Source organism: Gopherus flavomarginatus, chromosome 2 (assembly GCF_025201925.1).
Source record: "Gopherus flavomarginatus isolate rGopFla2 chromosome 2, rGopFla2.mat.asm, whole genome shotgun sequence".
In the NCBI taxonomy this organism is placed as follows: Eukaryota; Metazoa; Chordata; order Testudines; family Testudinidae; genus Gopherus; species Gopherus flavomarginatus.
The window spans coordinates 177,782,911-177,810,695 of NC_066618.1; the positions used below are offsets into that span (position 1 = coordinate 177,782,911).

The 27,785-nt window shown below is 44.1% G+C and overlaps 2 protein-coding genes across 4 annotated transcripts in view; one reads left to right on the forward strand and one right to left on the reverse strand.

Moving 5' to 3' along the window:
• The first annotated feature begins 1,275 nt into the window (after positions 1–1,275).
• On the forward strand, positions 1,276–10,794 carry PSMG4 (proteasome assembly chaperone 4). 2 transcript variants are annotated; one of them, XM_050940354.1, is made up of 4 exons: positions 1,276–1,522; positions 4,572–4,647; positions 9,101–9,234; positions 10,503–10,794. In XM_050940354.1, the coding sequence occupies exons 1-3, from the start codon at positions 1,325–1,327 to the stop codon at positions 9,220–9,222; spliced, it is 396 nt and encodes a 131-aa protein (XP_050796311.1). In that variant the 5' UTR covers positions 1,276–1,324; the 3' UTR covers positions 9,223–9,234; positions 10,503–10,794. The 2 variants fall into 2 exon arrangements, with proteins under 2 accessions (XP_050796311.1, XP_050796310.1); XM_050940353.1 differs by lacking the exon at positions 10,503–10,794 and having other exon boundaries at positions 9,101–9,673.
• A 9,066-nt stretch (positions 10,795–19,860) lies between these two features.
• Positions 19,861–27,785, reverse strand: part of SLC22A23 (solute carrier family 22 member 23) — a 167,031-nt gene continuing 159,106 nt past the window's right edge. For both annotated transcript variants that reach the window (XM_050939978.1, XM_050939977.1), the window contains one exon: positions 19,861–20,228. In XM_050939978.1, the coding sequence (XP_050795935.1) occupies positions 19,880–20,228 (349 nt within the window). In that variant the 3' untranslated portion in view covers positions 19,861–19,879. The remainder of the gene's footprint in view (positions 20,229–27,785) is intronic.

Consider the following 27,785-nt stretch of genomic DNA (forward strand, 5'->3'; position numbering starts at 1 on the left):
TAAAAACAAAACACATCTTTGTCTTTCAATATTTCCTGTGTACATAGTAACTTTGTGTGCTCCAAACCTAGAGTAGTGGACAGAACAATCTTTCTATAGAAGACAAGAGATAACATTTTCAAACTTGGATATCTTGTTAGGCTCTTAAATCCATATGAAGGCTCCTGAATAAAAAAAAACAAACTGATTCTCAAAGGTGCAGAGCACCTACAATTGACTTAGAATACAGTTGTGATAGCGTAGCAACTCTTTAAAGCAAGCCTGTAAAGTCTCTAGGCCTCACTTTACCCAATTGTAAAGTGGATATAATAATGCTTACTATTCTTTGTAAAGTGCTTTGAGATCTACAGAGAAAGAATGCTGTATATTTGCTGTTATCTACAGGAGCATCCTGAAGGGATGACTCAATTTAGGCAATACAGGGCACCAGGCATACTACGAGATGGGGCCTTCACTGGCCCGGCCCCCGCTTGGAGTGGCTGTGAGGTCTTTTCTCCTCCCAACCTCTCATCTCAGGAGTGGCAATAGGAGCCTACCTCCACTCCGGAGCAGCAGGCGTCTGTCTTCCGGGGGAGGGGGTATGTGAGTTGGGCCACCGCATGCTTCTCACCACACACAAAATCCAATGATGGATAGAATTGACGAGGTTCTCCAGAGCAGTGGGTCTTGGAGTTAAACACCCCCCCCCCCCCCATACCAGTTAGATGCATGGGGCAGTTCATATTTTTGAGCTATTGCATCAGGTTTTCTGCTGACTCAGGCAGGCAACAGCTGCATGGGTCACGTTTTCAAGGTTGGTCATTTCACAACCATGAAAAGAAAGCTGAGCTTGTGCCTCCAGGAGCGGGCTCTGGGGCATGGCCCTAAGCCGTAGCGAGATCCTGCCTGAATGTGGTGGCTGTGGTAGTAACAAGGCTTGGACTGGAGACCACTGCCTTTAAATGGCCACCCCCTCCCTCCTACAGGTCAGGTACAATACGGGGACCCCCATCTGCAGCTCGGCCCAAAGCCCACGCCCTAAAGGAGAAGTGGGGGTTGCAGCAGAAGGCCCCCAGGGCAGGTATGGGCAGCCAGGTTTTAGCGGACCTGAGCACCCCCAGCTCCACCGGCCTGGGCCTAGGGTGCGGCGGGGGGAGGGGGCAACTGGGAACAACCCGGAAGGGCGGGGCAGGAGCCCAGCTACCCCTCCCTGGAGCGAGGGACCGACGGGTTTGGCCCCCTGCCCAGCGCCGCGGGGCGAGGCAGGCGAGACGCGGGCCGGGCCTGCGCTCGGGGATCGTTTGCTCTGGCCTGGCCGCGGCATGCGAGGCCGGGCGGGACGGGGATGGAGCCGCAGCCGCTAGCGGAGGCGGCGGGGTCCTCGCGCCACGCGCCGGCCGGGATCTCCCTGCACGATTTCTGCGGGCAGGCGGGCGAGCAGCTCGTGCACTTCCACGCCATGCGGCTGCGAGACTCGCTCTTCCTCTGGGTGGGGGCGGAGCCCGCGCTCCGCAGCCTGGCCGTGGCCATGTGCAGCCCCCACGTGAGTACCGGGCCCCCTCGGCTCGCTACACCGAGCTGGAGGCAGAGCCCCCCCCCCCCGGAGTGCTCCCCACTCACGTGCCTCCCTGCCCCCTCAGCCCCGGGCTGCGCCGCCCCCGCCCTCAGCCCCCCCCACCCCAGTGCTCTCCACTCACCCGCCCTTCCTGTCCCCGCCCTCATCCCTCCCCGCCGGGCCGCAGAGCCCCTTCCCCTTCCCCGTGGGCCCGATCCCTCTAGGAGGATGTTCCCGAAGGGGGTTTTAGCGGCTGCCACCTTTTAAACCCTCCTGTAAACTGAAGATCCGCTTTGGCATCGTGTGAACGGGGCCTGGTCAGTCTAGGGGATGGCCTAGGATGGGGCGGGGTAATGCAGTTCTAAAGATGCCGACCCGGTTGGAGGTGCGCAGTGGGGGCTGGCTAGGCCCCAGGGGCACAGCGGTGCTTGCTACAGCGAGGGAAGGGGTCTGCCCATCCCTGTAGTAAATTCACCCCTCCAGAGGCAGCAACTAGGCCTGCAGAAGAATTCATCCAAGGATGATTGATGTAATTGTGTCTACACTGTGGGTTAGGTGACCTAACTTGGTCACACGATGTAGACACAACCAGGGCTGTAGCAGGAGCTGCTCCTCCCAGTGTTTAAACATTTCCCACCTAAAATAGCTATAGCGTAGGCACTTACTACAGCAATAGAAGGGGTTCTTATGTGGCTGATGAAATCTACCTTTCTGAGAGGCTGTACCTAGGCCTGCATGCCCTGTGCATTGTAATTAAGCCAAGTCAACCTAACTGTAGATAACCCAGCCCTAAATTTTAGGTGTAGACCAGGCCTGGGTAAAATTTTCAGAAGCACTTATTGAGGAGCTTAAATTCCATTACTTTCCATTAGACTTACTTTTAATAATGGGATGTAGGCACCTACGTGATTAAATGCTTTTGAAAATGTTACCCACTATTTATTTTTCTGGTCTCCACACTACCCAGGCGTTTCCATTTGAACGCCTTTTCTGTCATTTATACCTTTGCTGAATTTCCCTCTCAGGAGTTGACATTTTAGGATGAGCAGTTGAGCAGCTTTTGAGAACTAGAAGAGTTCATGTAGGAGGGAGGGGGAATATTTCCTTTCATTGTAGCATTTGTCAAATAGATGGAGGGTATAAGTATATAATTTGGCAGAGAAATGGGTAAAATTTGACAGAAAAGTGTCTTCAAGTGTTATCATGATACTTAACCCTTAGAGGATCTGGTCACACTACAGAAGTCAATGGAAAGTCTCCCATTAAATTCAGTGGGTGTTGTATGAGACCATTTTTCCTCTGTAGATCTCACACTGCATTACAGGAGAAAGTATTATCCCCATTTTATGGATAGGGGAAACTGAGGCACAGAATCAAAGCGATACAACAGCCCAACATCTTGCATCAGGATAGTGGGCAGAGGCAGGATTAGAATCCAGGTCTCCTGACTCCCATTTTAGTGCTCTAGTCAGTTGAACTATGCTGCAGGTATTTTGATACAAATTGGCTGGATGATTTGGCTCAGCGTAAGCCTTTGAAAATTGCACTTTGCTCATCCGTAGTAGATTTTGACAATTACAATATATGTGACAACAATTTGCCAGTATTCCAAAGGGGGACATAGCAGGCTGTGCCTGCATGACAGTTTTGACTGTGTAGTAATTTTTTTTTTAATGTATTCAAGATCTGTGCATTGAATGAGACAGGTCTGTGGAAGAGTACATCTTATTTACTGCATAGTAAGGAACCAAATGGGGATTGAGTTAATTGATTAATTCAAAACTATCTCCTACAGCCAGAGATGGGATACTAGATGAGGAGGGTTCTGAGTTATTACAGTGAATTCTTTCCTAGGTGGGTCTTGCCCACATGCTCAGGCCATCTGGCCTTAAAGTCTTTGGCTGTGCGTTGTCATTTGGATTGCGGTAGCCTCTAGAAGCTCCAGGTATGCACCAAGACTCCATTGTGTTAGGAGCACTTCATCACTTACTGCCAATGTAGCACACTTTGAATGGGCAGGACTGTGTAGGAAATTGCCTCATAGGGTATGTTTATACTGCAATTAAACAGCCTCACAGCCCAAGCACAGGCCAGCTCTGGGTGTCTGCTTGCAGTGTAGACATAGCCAGACCATGCACAGTGGTACACACACTTCAAAATGCGTCCAGCACATAAAGTTTTCTATAAGGCAGCGTTTGTTCAGCAACACAGGCTTCATAGGAGCCCATGTCTCAGTGAGGACCCAGTTTTGCGCTCCTCAATAAGTAATATTCAATTGTGTGAGTAATCTCAGTGAAACTACTTGTTTACTTCTCAGCATGAACAAGGGTTGCAGAATTGGATTCTGGTATGGGACAGGAGATTTAGGTGGTGTCTACTCAAGTATTTCCAGGTTATGGAATTTTTCTTTAAACACTATGTAGGAAAAACTATATATGGTATTATTTGTGAAATAGTATTAGTGTGAGTGTAATTAAAGACTATTTTAATGGATACGCTGCATAAAAAATTGTAGACACCAGGGAGATTTTCAAAAGTGCCTCAGGTGTTTGGGAATACAAGTCAGAATAATTAGAGATTCATTGTAAGTGCTCCTGGTGCTTTTGAAACTCCCCTCCACCATCTTTATATAATGTATAGGACCCTGTGACTGGGTTGTTTGGGGTTTTTTATATGTTGGAGTTCACCTTGACATAGTAGCACACAGGTACTCAAATAATTGTAGGAGAGGTAACTCTTTTCATAGAATCATAGACTATCAGGGCTGGAAGGGACCTCAGAAGGTCATCTAATCCAACCCCCTGCTCAAAGCAGGGCCAATCCCCAGACAGATTTTTGCCCCAGATCCCTAAATGGCCCCCCTCAAGGATTGAACTCACAACCCTGGGTTCAGCAGGCCAATGCTCAAACCACTTGGGGATTCCTTTTTTTTTTATTAAACTAAAACAGAAAAAGTGATTATTATTGTGACTTCTTATATGGAAAAATAGCTAATTTTAGTACAGAATAAACAACTGATTCTTTGCTTTCTTTTCAGGACTCCATTCCAGTGTCTACATCACTCCTGGGAGATGCCTCTGACACCACCTCAAATTCTCTAGCCCAGCGCCTAGGTACGTTATTGAATGGTTCATAGATTTTATAACACACTTGTACTTCTGGGAATCCTCTTTAAATTCTTCAGTTGTTTTTGCTCTCACCTCACATCTTTGGCAACGAAGCACCTTTGTTGTCACCACAAGTTATGTTGCCTGACTTCTCAGTAAGAGGCATACGTCTGTCTCATGTAGACATGAGCTTAAAGCTTGAAGCTTGCACTGTGTTAAAGCAAAGTATTAGTGTGAATCATTCTTGAGGACAAGCTTTTATTCTAATGGCTTTAAATTCTTCTTGCCTAACTTTTCACATTTCTACAGCTCACCTGCCTAAACTTAGACATGTGATTAAATGCCTTACTGAGTGACTGCTATTGTTCTCTACATCTATATATCTGCAGTAGAACCTAGGTTACAAACACCTCGGGAATGGAGATTGTTCGTAATCCTGAAATCTTCGTAACTCTGAACAAAACATTACGGTTGTTTTTTCAAAAGTTTACAACTGAACATTTTCTTAATACAGCTTTGAAACTTTACTATGCAAAAGAAAAATGGTGCTTTTAACCTCTTAATTTAAATGAAACAAGCCCAGAAACAGTTTCCTTACCTTGCAAATCTTTTTTTAAACTTTCCCTTAACTATTTTAATAGTTTAACAAAGTACTGTGTTCGTTTTTCCCCCCATCTCTGTTGTTCCCTGCTTGCGTACTTCCTGTTCCAAATGAGGTGTGTGGTTGAGCAGTCAGTTTGTAAGTGAGGTTCTACTTTACTACAGAGTTTGAAAGGCAGAAAGCACTTGGTTTCATTGCTGGTAATAGGAGTGTTATCCTAGGAATCTCCTGGCACTGCTGCTAAGGGACACTAGTGATAACAAATATAATGAGGGCTTTGCATTTCAATAATCCCCATGCTTTGCTGAGTGATTAATATAGGACAGGAATAAACTTTCAAGGTAGGCCTCTCCCTATCCACTCCCTCCCCACCAACACTTGCATATGCACTTTTAAATAGTCTTTCATTGCTTCAGTACAAATTCTAATGCCTGTGCATATACAGGCATTAGACACCTTAATGTGCATGTGCCAGCACTCTGCAGATGCAAACACCGATGCTTGCACAAATATGTGCAGAATTGTGCATGCATAAATAAAAGCTACCTTTACATCCTACAGCTCTCTTCAGCCAGAAGAATCCCAAAGCACTCTAGAAATTATTGGCCTAGATTGGAGATTTAAGGAAATGGACATACGCGCGCAGGAATCTCCTCACCCACCAGTGAAATGAAGCCACCTTGGGAGTGGAATGGGGCATCTGTCTAATAGCTCAGAGCTGTGCTGTAGTCCAGAAAGTGAAACCCTTAACTGAATGCTCCCCTCTACCTCTGCTATACACGAGAGCACAAGTAGTCACAACAGCAGTGGTACATCCATGAGCCAGGGAGCAGCAACTCTCCTTCATGTTCGTGCCCTCTCCCAATCCTTCAGGAGCTTTTCTTCAAGACTATTGCAATGTTGAGATTGTGAATCAGGATGCTGTGGATCTCATTGCTGGTTAACTAGTATTTCCGCTGTGTAGAAGGACTTGCTGTGCTCAGTACAGCTCAAGAGCTAGTCATGCTGTCTAGGCTAAAGGAGAGCAGGTGGGATGTGTGGAATGAGATCTGCTCTGTGTGGTTATGGATCAGCCAGGTTTAGAACTACTGCTCAGATCCTCAAAGGTATTTAGGCACTGAACTCATTCACTTCAAGGGGAGTTAGATACCTACATACCTTTGAGGATCTGGGCTTATGTTTCACTAGCTTGAGTTGCACAAAACCTTCCAGTTCTTTGAAGTTGCAGATCTAACCTCTCTGAGGCGATGAGGAGGCAAAGTAACATCAGAAATCATTGTAATATTTTGGGTACAACTTCCCCCTTCTCTTCTCATTTCAAGGGAATATAATGAGCAGGGCATATATCCAGCGGACTCTGCAGGATATTTTGGGGAAGGATCTAACTGCCCTACTGGAGTTTCGACCAGGTCACGGGGGTTAACATCCCTACTCTTGTAAAAAGCGTCAAGGGACCAGTAGCGTTCACAAATGTTGGAAACTCCATGTCTCCTCCAGATGACTAAGGCCAGACATGGTGCAGAAGTAATTCAGAACTCAGTCTGTTGGTTAAAGTGGTGTGGCAATTAATTAGCTTTCAGTTTAGAATTAGTACTGCAGTTATTAAATGAGAGAATTTTTGATCATTGATGATAAAATGAGCCCCCACAGGGGCCAATACCAAGGCAGAGATGCTTGTTTTTCAAGTTGTAGCATATTAACGCAACGAGCCACATCCCATTAAACATTATTGTGTGAATTGTTAAAAGGAAAATGAATCAATTTCAGAAGCAGTTCGTGGGCTCCCTCTTCTCACTGAGCCAAGAGGAAGTTGATCATTCTATTAGAATGGAAGATAAGTCAATTGAATTGATTGTTATAATGAAACTGCCTCAAAATTTATTTTTAAAAGAGAAATTCTAAGAGTACAGTCTTTGTCCTTGATTTTTCCAGCTGGCTGAGGTGGATTGAGATTGTTAGGAATTCCTGACAGTATCTTTATTTTAGATACAGAAGATCATCCTTGGAATATCTGAGTTGATACATAGAAGTTATTTGTTCCTGTACGATCTAAGTGAAAGAATTTATGAAAGGAAGATACCTGTCTGCCATCTTCGGAAATCTGCTGTGTACATTTTTCTCCCATTGCCATTTCAAGCATTTTTCTTGCTGTTTCCCTTTTAGTTATGGCTGTGTGTTCAGGAAAGACTTTTGTACTAAGGTGATGATTCAGCAAAGCATATAAGCTGGTACTTAGTGCTTTGCTGACTTGGGCCCTATATACAAAAGGGGCATGGTACTGGTAGCTCAAAACACCAGAGTTCTTTGCTGGGTCTCACACCATGACTAAGGCTCCTCCCTTCCGAAAGGTATTACCTGACCTGACTTGTCTCTCTCTCATCTTGGAGTCAACATGGCTACAATAACACTGCAATTTATTTCAGTGACAGTAGCCTAAATACCTTATGGATCTGAGCCTATCGCCAGTTACCATTCTGGGCAACTCAACTTCTGAGGGCAGTTGGATAGGGGGTGAGAGTTCAGGGGGGCTGTTAGGGGGCTAAGTTGTGGATAGGGGTTGGGGCAGTCAGGGGACGGATCAGGGGGCTTGGATAGGAGGTGGGGGTCCTGGGAGCGGGCGGCCAGGGGACAAGGAGTGGGGTGGGGGTTGAATGTTTTGAGGGGGGCAGTCGGGGTGGGAAGTGGGAAGTAGGGCTGGCTTTAGGCCGATTCACCCGATTCCCCTGAATCGAGCCCTGCACCTAAGCCCTGCTACGGCATACCAGCAAGAGCCGGTGCACTGCACTGCAGTGGCCTGGCTTCCCCAGGGGGCAATTTAAAGGGCCTGGGACTCCCAGCAGGGGCTGGAGCCCTAGGCCCTTTAAATTGCCACCAGAGCCCCACTGCTGGAGGCCTGGGGTAGGGCTGCAGGGCTATTTAAAAAGTCCGGGGCTCCCGTTGCATCTACCACCCCGGCCCTTTAAATAGCCACGGGAGCCCCACCGCTTCCCCAGGGCTCCCTTGGCTATTTAAAGGGCCGGGGTGGTAGAAGCAGGAAAGCTCCTGGCCCTTTAAATAGCCCCCCGAGCCCTGGGATAGTGGGCGGTTCTGGGGGCCATTTACAGAGCCGGGGCTCCAGCTGCCTCTGCTGCACCAGGCCCTTTAAATAGCCCCCAGAGCCTGCTGCTTTCCCAGGGCTCCTGTGGATATTTAAAGGACTGGGGCAGTAGAATCAGGGAAGCCCGGGGCCCTTTAAATAGCTCCCAGAACCCTGGGGTAGCAGGAGGCTCTGGGGCTATTTAAAGGGCCAGAGCTCCAGCTGCCTCTGCTGCACCGGGCCCTTTAAATAGCCCCCGGAGCCTCCCGCTATGCCAGGGTTCTGGGAGCTAAAGGGCCCTGGGCTTCCCTGCTTCTACCGTCCTGTCCCTTTAAATAACCGCGGGAGCCCCGGGGAAGCAGCGGGCTGCTGTTGCTACCCCAGTGGGGGAGGGAGGAGGAGGGGGTACTTACTGTACAGGGTGGGCTGTCCCCCTTGTACCTGCAGCCAGCCCCTACTGCACCCCCTGCCTTGCCCACAGCCAACCCTCCCCCTCTTTTTTACATTTTTTTAATGTCATCCCTGCTGGGCCCCCTGCCCTAACCTGACACATCTGTCACCCAGCAATCATCACTGACTGCTGTCTAAGGGGATTTAGCCAACAAGCCAGACTGAGTAGGTATATAGGTTATACTACTACTTTAGAGGTGGTTCCTCCAGGTCAGTGCATTTGTATTGTGGTATGGGAAACTTGCCTCATTTCTCTCCATAAAATATTTGATTACTACCAGAACTAATACTGGAATGAGTAATAGATGACTGTTCTTTGTTTTGTATTTTAGCCAGGAAGACTAAAAAACAGATCTTCGTTAGCTACAATCTTCAGAATACAGACAGCCGTTTTATATTACACATAGAGAACAGAATCAAGGAAGAAATGATGGCTTTTCCAGAGAAATTCTAACTTTGTGGCATTGTAAGTTACTTTGTTAAAGAAATAAACTGACTAGGTTTCCATATTGACAGACACAGAGTTAATATTTTGGCACTTTTTGGGTTTGTTTTACAAAATTGTTTGGACCAAACTTGAATAGAACTTAAAAAATGTATTTCTTCCAAACTTTGAGTTCCTCTGCTGTGTTAGAGATGGGCTGATGGCAGAGAAAGGGGTCTTTGGAATATGGAGAGGAATGTTGTGAGTTAAGCAAGATATTGTAAACTTGTGTATGCATGGAGCTTGACCTACCTGGAAATTGTAATTAGAGGACGTTCTCTGGATTTTAGTTGCATATGTAACATACTATGTATCATAATTAGAGCAAGAGAAAACAAATCTCTTCTAGTGCTTATGTGAAAGCCTGGCATGCGGTTGTGAAAAATCAGGAAATTAAAGAAAAGGAAATACATTGACGTCACTTTCATGGTGGGAGAATGGCAGGAATTTGTTCTTTCCAAAGGAGAAGGAATTTTCCACTGAAAAGGGAAAAAAAAGGTTTGATCTTAAAGTGTGCTGTCTGATTCAGTATGTATGCACTATGTAACCAGAGTCTTGTCTGCTGCCATTAGTGATATTTTCCTGTTAGTCGTGCAGCACCAGCACAGTTTGCAGGATTCTGTTCCATCTTGTTATAGGACTACTGCTGAAAATGCAGGTGCAGAAATGCACTTTCAGAGTCTAGGCAGAGTTGGTTGGACAGGTAGGTACAAAGGCCTCTCTCACATGTAAATTGAGCACATTTGATGAAGAAATCAGTTAGATGCAATAGCCATGGCCCACCACACTGCCACTTTTACACACTTCAGAGTAGGGCTTCACTTTAGAAGGGTATTAAACAGGAAAATACAGTGGAGTAGTTTGACATTAAGGGCACTGGAATAAGTAACTCTACATAGGCATTTGTAAGGGATCAGGGGAAACCTGGTACCGGTAGAGATGACTCTCTATACCGGTGATTGCTTTTAATATGCTGAATGGACTTTCCCTTCACTGAGCCCTCTATTATCTCTCAAAGCTTAAATAACCGTTTCAGATCCTTAAGTGAAAGATGCTATACATGTGCAAGCTATTATTAAAAGGGAGTTTTCTGAAGTTGAGTATGAGTATCTTATCTAAAAAAAGCCTGAGGGTTTAAGTTCTAGTAGCACAAAGGCAGAATTGTCTCATGATTAAATGGGGGGGGGGGCACTGAAGGTCAGGAGACACGAATTCTATTTTCATTCAAACCCTGACTTGCTCTGTGACAGGAAATTGCATAACCTGTTTCCCCCTCTGTAAAGTAACAAACCTCACACTGGAGTGTATGAAAAGTCTCCACTGTAAGTATAAAATGTTATTAATGCTGCTATAATAGCTCACTGGAAACAAAGCTGGCAGGCTCCAGAAAAGCCATCTCAGCCTAGTTTATTATGGCTTCATGGTCACTAGTTAAAAAGCAGATAAAGCAAATAATGCTTAATTTAGAGAATACAACTTCAGCCTCTGGTTGTATCTAGTCTCTGCTCTGCATTGTCTTGATAAATAAAGTATAATACATAATATCTGTTGCCAGCCCGTTTCTGCAATAAGAGCATAAAGGTAAAGACCAACACCTATGCTTTCACCCTGTCTTGGTTGAACCCAGGGAATTACAGACTGGTCATCTTAACTTCAGTATCTGGAAAGATAATGGAGCAAGTAATCAATTTGCAGACACCTAGAAGCTAATAAGATAAGTAACTGCATTGTTTGTCAAGAACAAATTATGCCAAACCAACCTAATAGCTTTCTTTGACAAGGTAGCAAGCCTTGTGGATAGGGGGAAGTGGTAGCTGTATAGCTTGATTTTAGTAAGACTTTTGATACTGTCTCACATGACCTTTTCATAAACAAACTAGGGAAATACAACCTAGATGGAGCTACTATAAGGTGGGTGCATAACTGCTTGGAAAACTATTCCCAGGGAGTAGTATGAGTGGCTCACAGTCTAGCTGGAAGGACATCTTGAGTAGGGTGGTCAGCTTCTGTTCAATATTTCATCAATGATTTAGATAATGGCATAAAGAGTACACTTACAAAGCTTGTGGACAATAACAAACTGGGAGGGGTTGCAAGTGCTTTGAGGATAGGATTAAAATTCAAAATGATCTGGACAAACTGGAGAAATGGCCTGAAGTAGAGGATGAAATTCAATGAGGACAAATGCAGAGTACTCCACTTAGGAAGGAACAATCAGTTGCACACATACAAATGACTGCCTAGGAAAGGGATCTGGGGGTTACAGTGGATCACAAGCTAAATATGAGTCAACTATAACACTTGCGCAAAAAACAAAAACCCCATCATCTGGGAGAAATAATTCTTCCACTCTACTTCATGCTGATAAGGCCTCAGCTGGAGTACTGTGTCCAGTTCTGGGTGCAACATTTCAGGAAAGATGTGGACATACTGAAGAACGTCCAGAGGAGAGCAACAAAAATGATTAAAGATATAGAAAACATGACCTCTGAGGAAAGATTGAAAAAAATTGGGTTTGTTTAGTCTGGAGAAGAGAAGATTATGGGGGATATAACAATTTCAAGTACATAAAAGGTTGTTACAAGGAGGATGATGATAAATTGTTTTCCTTAACCTCTGAGGGCTTGTCTACATCAGAAAGTTGCAGCGCTGGTGAGGGAGTTACAGCGCTGCAACTTAGGAGGTGTACACATCTGCAGGGCACCACCAGCGCTGCAACTCCCTGTTTGCAGCGCTGGCCGTACTCCCGTTTTGTCTCGGGTGTAGAGGATCCAGCGCTGGTGATCAAGTATAGTCACTTACCAGCGCTTTTCTTGACCTCCGTGGAATAAGCAGGTATCCCAGCATACCTGAGGAAGCCTCTGGTAATCAAGCTGGTCTCCTTCCCCGGCTTGCTCTCGCGTTCCCCGAACCCCGAGCAAGCAGGTCTCCTTCCCTGAGGTTTGCTGGGTGGTTCCGGGAAGGCGAGAGCAAACCGGGGAAGGAGACCAGCTTCGCCGCGGTTTGCTCTCGCGTTCCGCGAACCCCGAGCAAGCAGGTCTCCTTCCCTGAGGTTTGCTGGGTGGTTCCGGGAAGGCGAGAGCAAACCGGGAAAGGAGACCAGCTTCGCCGCGGTTTGCTCTCGCGTTCCGCGAACCACCCTGCAAACCGCAGGGAAGGAGACCTGCTTGTTCGGGGAACGCGAGAGCAAACCGCGGCGAAGCTGGTCTCCTTCCCCGGTTTGCTCTCGCGTTCGCCGAACCCCCGTGCAAGCAGGTCTCCTTCCCTGCGGTTTGCAGGGTGGTTCGCGGAACGCGAGAGCAAACCGCGGCGAAGCTGGTCTCCTTCCCCGGTTTGCTCTCGCGTTCGCCGAACCCCCGAGCAAGCAGGTCTCCTTCCCTGCGGTTTGCAGGGTGGTTCGCGGAACGCGAGAGCAAACCGCGGCGAAGCTGGTCTCCTTCCCCGGTTTGCTCTCGCGTTCGCCGAACCCCCGTGCAAGCAGGTCTCCTTCCCTGCGGTTTGCAGGGTGGTTCGCGGAACGCGAGAGCAAACCGCGGCAAAGCTGGTCTCCTTCCCCGGTTTGCTCTCGCGTTCGCCGAACCCCCGTGCAAGCAGGTCTCCTTCCCTGCGGTTTGCAGGGTGGTTCGCGGAACGCGAGAGCAAACCGCGGCGAAGCTGGTCTCCTTCCCCGGTTTGCTCTCGCCTTCCCCAAAACCCCTTGAAGCCGCCCAACAGCGCTGCAGTGTGGCCACATCTAACACCACTTGCAGCGCTGGTTGCTGTAAGTGTGGCCACTCTGCAGCGCTGGCCCTATACAGCTGTACTAATACAGCTGTAACAACCAGCGCTGCAAAATTTTAGATGTAGACATGGCCTGAGGATAGGGCAAGAAGCAATGAGCTTAAATTACAGCAAGGGAGGTTTAGGTTGGGCATTAGGAAAAACTTCCTAAATGTCAGGCTGGTTAAGCACTGGAACAAATTGCCTAGGGAGATTGTGGAATCTCCATCATTGGAGGCTTTTACCAACAGCTTAGACAAACACCCGTCAATAGTTAGTACACCTCTACCCTGATATAACACTGTCCTCAGGAGCCAAGAAATCTTATCGTGTAATAGGTGAAACTGCATTACATCAAACTTGATTTGATCCACTGGAGTGCGCAGCCCACCCCCGGAGCGCTGCTTTACAGCATTATATCCGAAGTCATGTTATATTGAGATAGAGGTGTACTTAGTTCAGTCTTGTGTGCAGGGAACTGGACTAAATGACCTCTTAAGTTCCTTCCCGTCCTACACTTCTATGATCAACCTAAAGCTGTGTTAATTCAGAGCTAAGGTTGAGATTTTATGGACAATCTTGGAAACTGAGTTCAGATCAGCAGCCTTAACTCTCCTGTTGTGTATGTATGCACTATGTTAGGTCATCTCATTCCCTGGTCACCTTTCACCACCTGTTTCTCTAAGCAGTGCATTTTAGACAGAACAGTTAAAACTCAACTTCATCAAGCATTGTTTTGCTGGCCACACAGCGTGTGAATTCTGCTCAAGAGCATATGCACTAATGGTTAAATTAAGATAAATAGCCAGAGTTGGGAGTCCATATGATTTAACTAATTGTATTACAGTAGCACCACCTTGTGGCTCCAACTGAGTATAGGACCCATGGCGCGCACACATACACCCCCAACCTCAGAGCTTAAGATCTTCAATAGACAAGACAAAGGGTCAGAAAGACGAAATGACTTGCAAGATGTCAGACAGCAGGTCAGTGTCAGAGCCAGAAACAGAACCCGTATCTCCTGACTCCCAGTCCTGTGCCCTAACCACTGGCATATACTGCTTCACACTGGCCTAGTATGGAGCCAGCACCGCCCCAGGGGAGCTCAGAGAGATTCTCTCTCATGTGGTATTTTCCCTTCTTGGTGCACCCTCGCCCTCTCCCCCGGGTTCAGATAGGAGCATGTATGCTGAAGCATCCCTTTGGATAGTGCAAGGTGCTTCCTGGCTAGTTGAGGAAGGTTGGACCGCCCCATCCTCTCTGGAGCAATGTGTGGCCCTGCAGAGAGCTGTCCTTGTGTTCCTACAAGTGCAAAGACTGCGGTTGTCCCTGGGTCTTGTGCAATATGCACAACAGATGTGGCAAGGCTCCTTTTTCTCTGGTCCTATTCAGGGAAGGGATAAATATGGCCCTAATGCAGGGTGATTCTACATGTAAACTGTGTCTCAGTTTCACTTAGAACACTCATGACAATTTGGGTCATGGTGTCAACCTCACTTGCCTCAGGCAAGTGAGAAGGATGAGTTGCCGTTTTCCTTGCTGTTTCCTGGCAATAATATACTGAGGGTATCAGGCAATATAGGCGTCAGAAAACTAAATGAAATGTACTAAATCAGCTTTCCTGATGTGAAAGCAGCAGCTCCCAGCCTCTGTGAAATCAGGGTGAATGAATGCATACATCAATAGTATAGGTGACAATACAATCACCAATCAAGGTTCCCCAAGCCTCATAGCATATGCCAGTGATACTAAAGCCAATGCTGTCAAACTGTATGTGATCTTCATCTTCCTAAAGCCAGCTGTCTCAGGTTTGACTAAGGCACTGGATGACATCTTGAGACAGACACGCAGAGGCAGCTGGCCTGACCTCTGGGTTAGTAGCCAACTAAGGTAAACAATATTATTGCCTTGCTATTTTAGCCCAATTCAGTAGCAGTGGGGAGAACAACCTAGGTTGGGCTCCTTTTGGATCAAGACTTATCTAAAATTATGAAGGCAGAAAATGTTACTTACTACATACAGCTAGATACCAGAAATAACCTATTGTAAAAAGGATGCTGTGTCTTTCTACAACTCAAGTGAACACTGTTTGGCAATGTTCTTTTCAATGTTCCTTCCACTTGGACTCTAGAACCCAGAAGAGATCAATTTTATTAGCAACAGTAAGATTACAGTAATGCATAGAGGCACTGTGCAAAGAGATAGTAAGAGACAGTCCTCTGTCCTGAAGAGCTTACAGTCTAAACCAGGGATAGGCAACCTATGGCATGTGTGCCAACGGTGGCACACGAGCGGATTTTCAGTGGCACTCACTGCCTGGGTCCTGGCCACTGGTCCGGGGGGCTCTGCATTTTAATTTAATTTTAAATGAAGCTTCTTAAACATTTTAAAAACCTTATTTACGTACAATAGTTTAGTTAGATATTATAGACTTACAGAAAGAGACCTTCTAAAAACGTTAAAATGTATTACTGGCAAGCAAAACCTTAACATTAGAGTGAATAAATGAAGACTAGGCACATCACTGCTGAAAGGCTGCCGACCCCTGGTCTAAACAGACAAGACAGATGAAGGGTGGAAGGAGAAACAGGCACAGATGAGTGAAATGACTTGCCTGAGGTTGCACAGCAAGTCAGAAGTAGAATCCTGGTCTTCTGAGTCCCAGGATCATGCTGTGTCTTTTCTGCAAATGGAACTTGTAGTTGAGCAGCAGAACTGCTTCTGCTGCAACATATCTCTTCCTTGAAGGACAATCTTAAGGTGGCAGCTGGTGGCTGAAGGACCCTTAGTTAGAGAATTTTTTTTTTTTTTTAAATAAAAAAGGTTAGTGCTGTTATGGGAGGTTTTAAAATTTTCATTAAAAACTTTCAGTAGCTGGGGTATTTTTGAAAGCACAGCTTTAACACTCATCGCACTGAAGGCAAGAAAGACATTCAAAAGGAAGTATGCTAATGGGGCAACACCTTTTTATTTCTGTACATTTACATACAAAGTTTTTCAGTAGGTACAACAGATGTAACATCATGCAGACATTTAGCTTGTAAGACTGTTTTCAGTACTTGATTTAAGCTTGTGCTATGAATAAGCACCACCAGACTACTCATGATCAAAACATACAGTAACACAATTCTTTAATAAAACTTCATTGGAAACTGAGGGGAGGGAGGGAAGTCTCACCCACTAGACAAACACACTGTACTCCTTTCCCAAGACATTTCACACAATACAATTAAAATGAGGATTATTATTTTTTAAGTTAAAGTGTGGGAGATCAACCCACACTTAAGTGTTGTCTTTATGTGCTAGCTACAGGTGCAATTTGACTTGACATTCACAGAGTTCATTTAATGGCACTTCTGCTTCCAATTTGGTGATCTTGAGCATTTGGCTCCAGGAAGTGGCATCATTTAAGAAAATTACTTCCATGTTAAAACAAAAACAAAACAAAAAAACTCTGCTGAAACCAAAACAACATTTTTCAAAAGTGGCAAGAAGATTACATGGTTTTCCCCACCTTATCTATTTTCAGTGTGTTTGGCAACAGAAACATTACTGAAAAACACACCCCTTAAAATGATGAAGTGTAATGCTATTTTCACATTCTGTTTAAAAATTCTAAAAACAAAACCAAAACCTACCCCTTAAATGGTAACTAAAAACCCCACTAGTGGATTAGAGTAACTGAGGGCTCATGGAAAGAAGTGGGCCAAAATGGACAGCAAAGCTTTGAATGCTTTCCTTGTTGCCTTGGCTGGGAACAGTAGTCATCTGAGAAAAGTGTTTCCTTTGCGCTATGGAGAACCATAATTGAGAAGCTTATGGCTTGACAGACAGTTGTTAAAAAACTGCCACAGTACCCAACCATACAAAGTACTGGACAGGAAACTTGTTTGTTTATAGCCTGCAGCCCTGCTGTATCATTTAGTACCTCCCCAGAAACTTTCCAGTCTCAGATACACTCCACAAGAGCTGATGGCCAATATCTTTTTAAAAAACAGGCTTTCATCCTCTCAAATGAGCTACGACAGAGCTACTGAGACAGGCTATTACTTAATGTTTTTGCCATGACTGAGCCAAGCAAACCATAGGTGTTGGGATCTCATTTCAAAGGACTAGTACCAAATGCCTCATCTCATGCAAATTAAAAAAAAACAAAAAAAAAAAAAATAAAAGTCAATTTCACAAAAATTGCCAAGTGCTCCTGTCACCCAATGTATTTATTTCTTATATAAATAGGCTGATATGTTTAAACAGTTCTTTTTCCTGGGACTGTTTGTAATGAAAGAGCAAACACCAGAATAGGAAACTATAAAGTGCTGTGGACAACAGCGATGACACACCAGGACCATAACAGTGCTAAATGCAGTCCACCTAATAGGCTTGTGAAAGGCCTACATGATTTGTTTTGTAGCCTGAGTATATTTGCACAGAGACCATGAACTAAAAAGTATATGGTATATGGATTGCAAAGTACTGCGTAACAGCTGAGTGTGTGTGCATGCCTGATTTCAGACAATCCGCCGCGCTCTCTATTGGTCTCCTGTGTCAAGGCCCCCCTCCCTGGATTATTATTTGTTTTACTTTCTAGATTTTGATATAAACCCACCTTTCCTGATATGTGGCTTGTAACAAGCTTCATATAAAAGGCAAAAGGTATTACACAAATTTGGCACATGAATACTGCACAAACCGAAAGGCCATATTTTCAAGGTGAATGCAGACTGCAAAAATCTGAACGCAGAACAAAACGAAGGAGAGGTGGCCACTTTCAAACCATACAGTAACTTGAGAGTATAAGAAAAATTGGTCTGTTGCTGTCACAGCAAGTCTAACTAAGGTGAAAACAGTAGTGTAACTCCAGGCAAAATTACCATCAACTGGTCCAGTGTTTCTTATGTGGCTCAAAGAGAACCTAAATGTCCACATCCTCTGTACAAAAGTTAGCAGCTTTAGGACAACATTGATTTTCCAACCACAACAATCTTTGTCACTTCTCCAGGCCGGCTTGTCCTCTTGCACTCATCAGCATCTGCAGCTGTGTGGCTTACTGCACTACTCACAGTCTTGCTGATTTTGTGTGGGTTACAAGAGGACAAAGGCAGCCTAATGGAGGATGTAAGTAGTAGGTACAGTAGTTAACAGACAATATATAGAGCAAAAGAAGGGATAGGGAAGAAGAGGAAAGTGCAGATTAGCCTTTCCATGCCTATATGAATGCAAGATGTCCATCAAACAAAGTGGCAATCATATGGATGCTCAATACAACGTTACACATCCTGCTGCTCTGTTCATTTAAATGGCTGTACCACTGAGCAAATCAAATATGCATGGCCCGAGTGAATAAGGTAAGGAAAGTAGTGGTGGGGGGATGGTTAATGATGCAAAAAAGCTTTTAAACTCAGAATGTCCTTGTATTAACTAGATCCTTAAGACATTCACACAACAAGAATCAAAATCTGATGGCCAATGCAAATCTGTTGCTGGCTTGGGGACTGGAAAGAGGAGGTCACCTGGCTATTATCAAATAGCCATCTTTACAATAAATGAAAAGATTTGTTTCTTACTTTACTAAGCAGAGGCATTTTAAATTACTTTAATCAAACATTAAGGGAGAATCTACAAAAGCACATTTTTGGTGGGATTAAGGTGGAAATTCATTGTAAATTCTTGGGTCAGAAATAGCAAACAGGAGACAGCAAAATATATAGTAATCACAATTCTGGCTTGGACAGGAGGTTTTAAAAATGTATAATTAAAGATGACCCATTTCATAGGGAGTGCCCTCTTGACCTCTACTTAAGTAACATTTTAAACAGCCCTTCCTTTTTTTCTGCCCATCTTCAGTATTTATTCATATAATCAATTAATTCCCTTTTATTCTAATAAAATAAATTTAAATAACAATAGGCGTTAAACAGTTAGGGCATGCAATGTCACAGCTCTTGTACTAGTGGAAATTTCAGCTAAACTCCCTTTTGGAGCAAGCATTTCAGATTCTAGCCGATACGCCTACATTTTGTCTCCTTGACCAAAAATATTCTCTGGAACACTAGGATACAGATATTGGACCTCCTGTTAGTTAAAACCATTCTTGGTAAATCTAATTTTACCACTGGTGGTCAACTCATTTCAGTTTATATTATTATTAAATCACTTGCAGGAAATCTCTAAGAGCCGAATGTGATATTTAAAATGTATAAGGCTGACCCTGATTGAAAAACTAAGCTAGTTTGTGTAGTATTTTGCTGATTGCTTTAACTACAGTAAAAAATCAACTCTACTTTAATTTAGAAAATAACTTTTAAATACATACAGGGACACTATCAAAACCTAATTTACGCTAAATAAAATGCAGTCAGAATTTGAATTACAACAGGTTTTTTGTTGTTTGTACAAACAGAGCAGGCAACCTGGGGGATTTGACTTTCTGGACAGGCAGAACTAATGTTGCACTAGCCTAAGTTTCAGTGGATTCAACTTTGCAGCAGAGATACCTCTTTCCTTTTACAAAACACAAAAACAAAAAACATCACACCATTTCTTTTTTGGAATGGCTGCACCTCTTGAAATAAGATGGCTTAATTCATGTGATCAGTGAAAAGGGTGTAAAGTGCTTCTTTAAAATGATAATCAAAATAAATATAAACATTTAATTCCAGGAAAAGAAAGTTTGGAAAGGTTATCTCTGACCACTTCTTTTCTCATATTTGTTATTTCCCCCATAACTTTTCAAAAGTAATTTGTATACCAGTTGAAGATTCCTACAATAAGTGGCTTTAGCAGCAGAGCTGAATTCCCCCATGTATCCATCTGTTCCATCACTGGTCTGCAAACCTATGCAAAACACCCCCACCCAAAGTCTGCCCAGTTACATCCCATTGGCAGTGGTATTCTCGGACACCCCGTCGCCCACAGCTGATGAATCGTGGAGGCCAGAGTAATCCTTGAGTTCAGAGTTTGTCAGAAGCAGGGGCTGCTCCCCTTTCTTGTGTGGCAAGAGGGGCTTCCTGGTGTAGTGTTCGCCGTCTGGGATGTTCTCAGGCAGGTTTTGGTTCTTACTCTCCGGCAAGAGAAGAATACAGATGATGCAAATGAGCGTACAGCAGGCAAAGATCACATGGTGCAGAAAGTAGCCTTTCTGGTTATGAAGCTCCATTATAGGTGCAGTCAGCATACCAAAGCCTGCACTGGCCAGGACAAGTCCAAGTCCACCTCCCCTACAAAGACAAACAGTCTCAACACATCCAGAATATAGCAGCTGTGTATTTGAAAAAAAACTCACCTCAGCGAACGATTGTAAACTTTCCTTTTGGTTTATTTTCTGGAATCAAAGTTACTTCACAAAGAGCGGAGCAGTATGTAAAATGAGGACATTACCCAAGCAGTGGCTGCAGAGGTCAGCAAAGCTCACATCCTCATTCTCAAAACACGACCACTGTGCCTACACCAGCCACCTGATCCATTCTTAACTGAAGTACCCTGCATGAAGTGCAGATGGCTCAGGCCTGGTCTACACTGAGGGGAGGGAGGATAGATTAAGTTACGCAACTTTAGCTACGTGAATAACGTAGCTGAAGTCGACTTACTTAGATCTACTTACCACAGTGTCTTCACTGTGGTGAGTAGAATGCTGCTGCTCCCCCGTCAACATTTATTAAGCCAAACCATTGTTATAAATAATTCATTGAAGTATAACAAACACTGGCATATACTTAGGCCTGGTCTACACTACATTGTTAGATTGACGTAAGGCGGCTTATGTCAAATTAATTATGTCAGTGTCTACACTACAGCCTTATCCCACTGATGTGAGGGCTTGTCTACATTTCCTGCTGGATCGACGGGCAGCAATCAGCTGTCGACTTACGTCAGTGAAGACATCATGGTACGTAGATCTAAGCTGTGTAACTTAGATCAATCCTCCCTCGCCCCTCAGAGTAGACCAGGCCTAAGTGCCCTACTACACTGACATAATAGCTCTACCTCCACGAGAGGCGTAGTGCTTCTGTCGGTGTAGTTAGGGGGAGACAGTGTTTGTGTAGACACTGCATTACTTACATTGTCTGTTAACTCTCTTGTCAATTTCACAGCTCCAGCTGGAGTCCAGCTCTGCAGCCTGGGAGCTGGGGCAAGAAGCCCTGGGCAGATGGACCACGCTCCTGGCAGGGAACAGGGAGCTGGGGTGGGGAGCAGTCTGCCAGGAGCCTATGGGGCTGCCAGGCTTCCAGCAGGGAGCTACCAGCAGAGCAGAGAGACCAGGCTCTCAGTGCCCTTAGATTACACACAAAAAAACGCTGTAAAATAAACCTTATTTAGGTTGCAAAGTCAAGTACTCAGAAGTTTGGAAATATCAGAATTAAAGTTACCTGGGCAACCTTAATTCGGTCCCTTTTTGTGTAAACATTATGTTACAGTCATGAATTACCTGATCACATTTTATTGTTTTCACAGGATCCCTGCCTCACTCAGTGCACAGAATGATGGCGCTAACTGAATGAGCAGCTCTTAACATTTTGTTTTCTCCTTATTGTTCAGTGTATGGGTCACTGCTCCCTATTCAAACCCGGCTCTGAAAACAATTTTAAATTTCCTTATGGGCTTTTCTATGGCGCTTATCTTAAGGCTATCTGAGGACTCCACAAACATTAAGTGTGAGAATAAATCACAACACCCTTGTGAGGTGGGGCGGGAGGGATCATTATCCTCGTTTTAGTGATGGGGAATTACGGCACAGAGAGAGACAGGTGCTGACTTTCCAATGTGCTCGGGGGTGCTGGACCCTTGGCTCTGCCCTAGGCCCTGCCCTCACTCCACCCCTTCCCTCAAGGCCCCACCCCCACCACACCTCTTCCTGCCCCACCTCTTCCCACCTCCCGCTCCACCTTTGCTTGCCCAGTTCCTCTCGCTCCCCACAGAGCCTCCTGTATGCTGTGAAACAGCTGACTGTGGCAGGCAGGAGGCGTGGAGAGGGAAGAGGCGGTGCTGATCAGACAGGACTGCTGGTGGGTGGGAGGCACGGGAGCTGCCACCCATGCAGAGAGATTAAGATCAAAAGTATACACTAATTTTGGTTGCCCAATCTGAGACACGTAGGACCTGATCTTTCAGAGTACATATCCTTACACAGCACTTCATATTTTCAAAGCACAGCTCCCTCTGACTAAGTGCAACTGTGAGTGCTCAGCATGTCTGCAAATCAGAATGAACTCCTTAGGCCCATTTGAAAATTCCAGCCCTACAGTCTGGGTAGAATGGCTGTTCCAGATGCAGATCGATTCCCTTTTCTCTAACAGCAGCTCTGACCCTTAGCAGTTGTTCCCAGGACTGGTTTCACCTTACAATGGGTCCTCAATGCAGCAGCAACAACTTTAGGTTCTCCCTCAGGCTACTGGATAGGTCTCATCTGTCCCCTGCCCTGAGACCGAGGAGCAAGTTTCCCAGTACCTCCCATTTTCTTTTGCACTTTTCTCCGCTGTGCTCCCTCACCCCCATTCTCAGCACAGAACTCAGTCACCTGTCAGCCACAGCTTCCGTGTCTGTGGGACTCTACTACTGCAGCAGCATGATGATCTCAGGACCCATAACGCTCTCTGTGGTACCCTTTCAAGACCTGATACATGCATACTGTCCCAATACATTTAAATTCTGCGTCCTTCGTGCACAGACAGTACTTTCCTGTGAGTCAACATGTTCCAGTCCTCCCAGTGCTCAATTTCCTCCCTTTTCCACACAACTAAAACTTCAAATTCGGTGGTAATCTGCACTGCTATATTTTTTATTACCATTATATAGGTTACACAGTATGATATAAATCAAACCCAGCACTATAAATCTCTTGACTCCAGATTTTCTTTGACCACCAGCCGTCTTGCTCAAAAGCTAATCCCCATATTCCTGATCTTTTCAGTCTCCATGGATTTACAGCTTGGCTGCTTAAGTGCAGCAAGTGTAGGACATCAAAAATATGTTGCTCAGACCAGCAGAGAAGAGCAAAGCAATCCCTCCTTCCGATGTTTAATTATCTAGCTTTCATTTTACAGAGACAAAAAGAGTGGTTTACCCAGGTTTTACAGAAGAAACTGAATTTTTGCAGGGTTTACTGGATTTTCATAGAATCATAGACTTTAAGCTCAGAAGGGACCATTATGATCATCTAGTCTGACTTCCTGCACAATGCAAGCCACGGAATCTAACCCATCCACTCCTGTAACAAACCCCTAACCTATGTCTGAGTTATTGAAGTTCTCAAATCGTGGTTTAAAGACCCCAAGGTGAAGAGAATCCTCCAGCAAGTGACCCATGCTCCATAGGAAGGTGAAAAACCTCCAGGGGCTCTGCCAATCTGCCCTGGAGGAAAATTCCTTCCCGACCCCAAATATGGCGATCAGCTAAACCCTGAGCATGTGGGCAAGTCTCACCAGCCAGACACCCAAGAAAGAATTCTTTGTAATAACTCAGCTCCCACCCCATCTAACATCCCATCACAAGCCACTGGGCATATTTACCGCTAATAGTCAAAGACCAATCTCATTATACCATCGCCTCCATAAGCTTATCAAGCTTAGTCTTGAAGCCAGATATGTCTTTTGCCTCCCTACTCCCCTTGAAAGGCTGTTCCAGAACTTCACTCCTCTCATGGTTAGAAAACTTCATCTAATTTTAAATTTAAACTTTCTGATGGCCAGTTTATATCCATTTTGTGATGGCAGTAGAAATTTTGGGGTCTGGCATTAAGCTTTAGCTAACTTTTCACTGAAAAATTAAAACCTACCTAAGTCTATTTGTTTCTGCAATTAAATCCCCCCGTCACACTTAAGTAACTTTATGAATTTATACTTGCATGGGTAGTCCCACAGGACTAGGTATTAAAAAGACATACTAGCAGGATCATGCCCCAAATTGGTGTAATAGTGACAAAGGGCTGATTCTCCTTTGCCCTGCACATTGTGCAGTCATTTACATTAGTGCAAAGAGGTGTAAAATTCTACCACAGCAGCATGATATACTCGTTCTGTACTGGTGCACTTGATGACACTAGGGGCATGGCAATGGGGAATCAAGCCCACAGAGTCAGTGGGTCTCAAACTTTCTGTATTGGTGACCCTTTTCACACAGAAAGTCCCTGAATGAGACATGCCCTCCCCCCAAATTAAAAACAAGGGGGTTAATTCAAATTAAATTTAATGTGGACTCAAGGCTGACAGCTCGTGACTCCCCCCAGAACCACCTCACAACCCCGAGGGGTCATGACCCCCAGTTTGAGAACCTCTCATGTATTTAGTATTGTACCTCAAAGACTGGAATAAAATCCAGGTGAGCATTTTTTAAGGCATTTAAATGACGAATTTAAATGCATCGCAAGGAAAACTAAGGGAGAAGGCAAAATTTTATGTTCATTGTGTGTCAGGTAGCACTGTAGTTGAAGTCAGAGAGATATTTTCTCACTGTAGGTTGCACTGTGTATACTAGAAACAAAATCAGGGAGCACTATTAAGGCTTGAAAACACTGTATTATTTATCTTTTGCTGAATTTTTTTTATAATTTAAAACAATGACAATTCAACATTTGCAGACGACGCTTTCCTTGCTGACATGTACAATAAATGTGCATGAGTGAAGCAATGAAACAACTGTGTTTTAAAGTGCAGCACACTTTTGTGGTTCAGGTTTCAGAGTAGTAGCCGTGTTAGTCGGTATCCGCAAAAAGAACAGGAGTACTTGTGGCACCTTAGAGACTAACAAATGTATTTCAGCATGAGCTTTCATGAGTTACAGCTCACTTCTTCGGATGCAGAGAATGGAACACATTTCCACTTTTCTGTCTCATGCGTGGTATGACAGCGGGCAGGATTTAGAACTTTTCTGGGGTGCTTGAATCTTAGATATTGTTCTTCCTCACTCAAGAAGTTTCCTAAGATGTGATGGTGCAGTTTTTTGTTTCAATTTTCTCTAACTCATTGAATATTAATCAACTATGGCCTAGTGTTTCAAGCTGGGGTTTGGGCCTCTGAAATGGACACACTGCAACACCTTGGACAAATCAAACCTCTCCCTCAATTTCTCAATTTGTAAAATAGCTTCCTCATGTGGCTTTTTCAGTCTTAATTTATATCCTCTGAAGATTATAGTACATCATATCAGATCTTAAGAAAGCAGGTACTGTATTTGACTTCTGCCATTCTCTATGTTACCACTAGAGACTAGGCTTTGCTCACATTTATGTAAGCTAATAAGGGCGAGAACAGTACAAGAGGATCATTTATAAGACTGTAAAACTGCTCTTGTAATCTTCAATGGTGCAAATGTTGAAAGAGCCTGGTTCAAAGTTTGTAGTCTTTAAAGGTTTCCCTATTCATATTTTAGAACTTTTCCTGGTCTATTAGAGTTTTAAACATCACCAGAACACGTTACTAGTAAGAATTTAAAATAACAATAGTAAAATATTATCTCAGAAATTCTTCACTGAAGTGAAACTAAACCCAGGAATATGGCTTGCACCTCTCTATAATATTTAGAAACACAAAAGAGCAATTTTAATCCCACTGTAGTTTTTCTCAAATGTTTGACCCTTTCTCATGCAAGCAGCCTGATGTGACAATGGGGTGGAGAACAAAGAACCCCTTCAGTTATTGAAAAGATTTATTTATTTGTGTTGCAGTTGTGCCTTAGAGCCCCAGTCTTACTCCACTGTGTAAAGTGCTGTGATTTAGAATCCTGATGTGATTATTTGATTTTAACCTCAACAATCTCCCGCATCTCCACTGGGAAGCTAGAGCCGTCGGTGGACAGTGGCTGATGGCTAAAATCCCCACTATTCCTCTCACATACCTTTTCTCTTCACTGCTGCTATCAGTAGGGAGGGGAAAGCTGTACACAAACTAACAGAAAAATTAGCAATGCCAAGGCCAAGCAATACATAGTTACTCCCTATCCCCAGGGGCCTAACAACAGGTACGGTTCTCCATCTTTTAGAAACTAGTGGGGGAGAGGAAGAAGGGAGAAAAACAAAACAAACAGTCTTTCTAAAATCTTGGTCTCTTTGGTAAGTAGCACAACCCTCAGTGGCTCTGTCATCATGCTTATTGGAGGAGGATTTTCAGCTTCATTTAGTGCTTTAGTTCAGTGTTTGAAAGGAGCTTTTTAATGAACTCTTTGGCACAAGGAATTAGAACTCTTCAATGATGCTTTAGTGCTTAGCAGTGTGAAATCAGGGCTGACCAGCATTAAGATGTCAGGGTAATAAGGATCTCAACAATAAATATTTGTGTTATTCCTGGGAGTCTTTATGTCTCTGGAACATATATTGTAGATTCTAGCAGGAAAAGATAAATTCTTGGAACCTGATGTTGGGGCGATTCAAAAACAACCTTCTGCTTTTTAAAAACAGTGTAGAAGGGCTGGCAAATGCTACTGATTGTCATGGTAGCAATCACACAACAGCCAATCTACTTGTATGCACCTTAATATTAATACTGTTTTTCCTCACAAACAAAATATGAATAAAGAATTAGTTTGAAAAACCCAGTGACTCCCTCAATTCCCTTACTATGCCATCCCACAAGACTCTGATTGGAGCATCAGTTGAGCATAGATCTAGTCCTGAAAATAAGATGCTCTGCCAAAATGCAATGCATTATGTGTGGTATTTAATAAAGACAATTGCCCTGTAAAGGGCATGAGGGAGAAGTGGCCAGATGCTTATTTCATGACACCAGAGCAAAGGCATATCAGCAGCTTAGCAATCACACTTCTGTCTGAAATGTGTCAAGAATATAAGAATGGTCATACTGGCTCAGAGCAACAGTCCATCCAGCATCCCGACAGTGGCCAGTGCCAGATGCGTCAGAGGAAATGGACAGAACTGTCCACTCCCAGCTTCTGGCAATCAAAACCAGAGCATGAGAGTTGCATCCCTGTTTTATTATCTATCCCTTCCCTACTAGTTCCTAACATTTTGTTCGCTTTTTTGACTCACACTTCACATTGAGCAGATGTTTTCAGAGAACTATCCATGATGATTCCAAGGTTTGTTTCTTGAGTAGTAGCAGCTAATCTTGACCTCATCATTTTGTATGTGTAGTTGGGATTATGTTTCCCAACGTGTGCTACTTTGCAGTTATCAACATTGAATTTCATCTGCCATTTGGTTGCCCTGTCACCCAGTTTTGTGAGATCCCTTTTCACCGTCATCTTTGGATTTAACTTTCTTGGGTAATTTTGCATCATCTGCCAATTTTGCCACACCCTTTTCCAGATCATTTATAAATACACTGAACAGCACAGGTCCCAGTACAGATCCTTGGGGGACTCTGCTATTTACCTCTCTCCACTGTGAGAGCTGGCCAGTTATTCCTACCTTTTGTTCCCTGTCTTTTAACCAGTTACTGATCCCTGAGAGGACCTTTCCACTTATCCCATGACTGCTTACTTTGCTTAAGAATCTTTGGTGTGAGATTAAAGGAAAAGGACATTTTTGGTTTGCTTTGTGCATTTGACAACATTTAGCTGTTTGTTCTGCATAATCATTCAGTTGGTCAGTTCCCTCTCTGTTTAGTTCTTTCACATAACAGGTAGAAAATTAAAAAAAAGAAAATCTATTGTAAAACCATAAAAATCAACAAAGAGTCAAAAAACAGTCACAGTTCCTGAAACAACTTAAAAAAACTAGACTTGATTATATGTTGATGTATCCCTTTAAATTTTTAATTTCATGAATAACTAGAAAATCTTTTCCACTTTATCATCTCTTGTGAGAAAAATAACTAAGGTTCAAA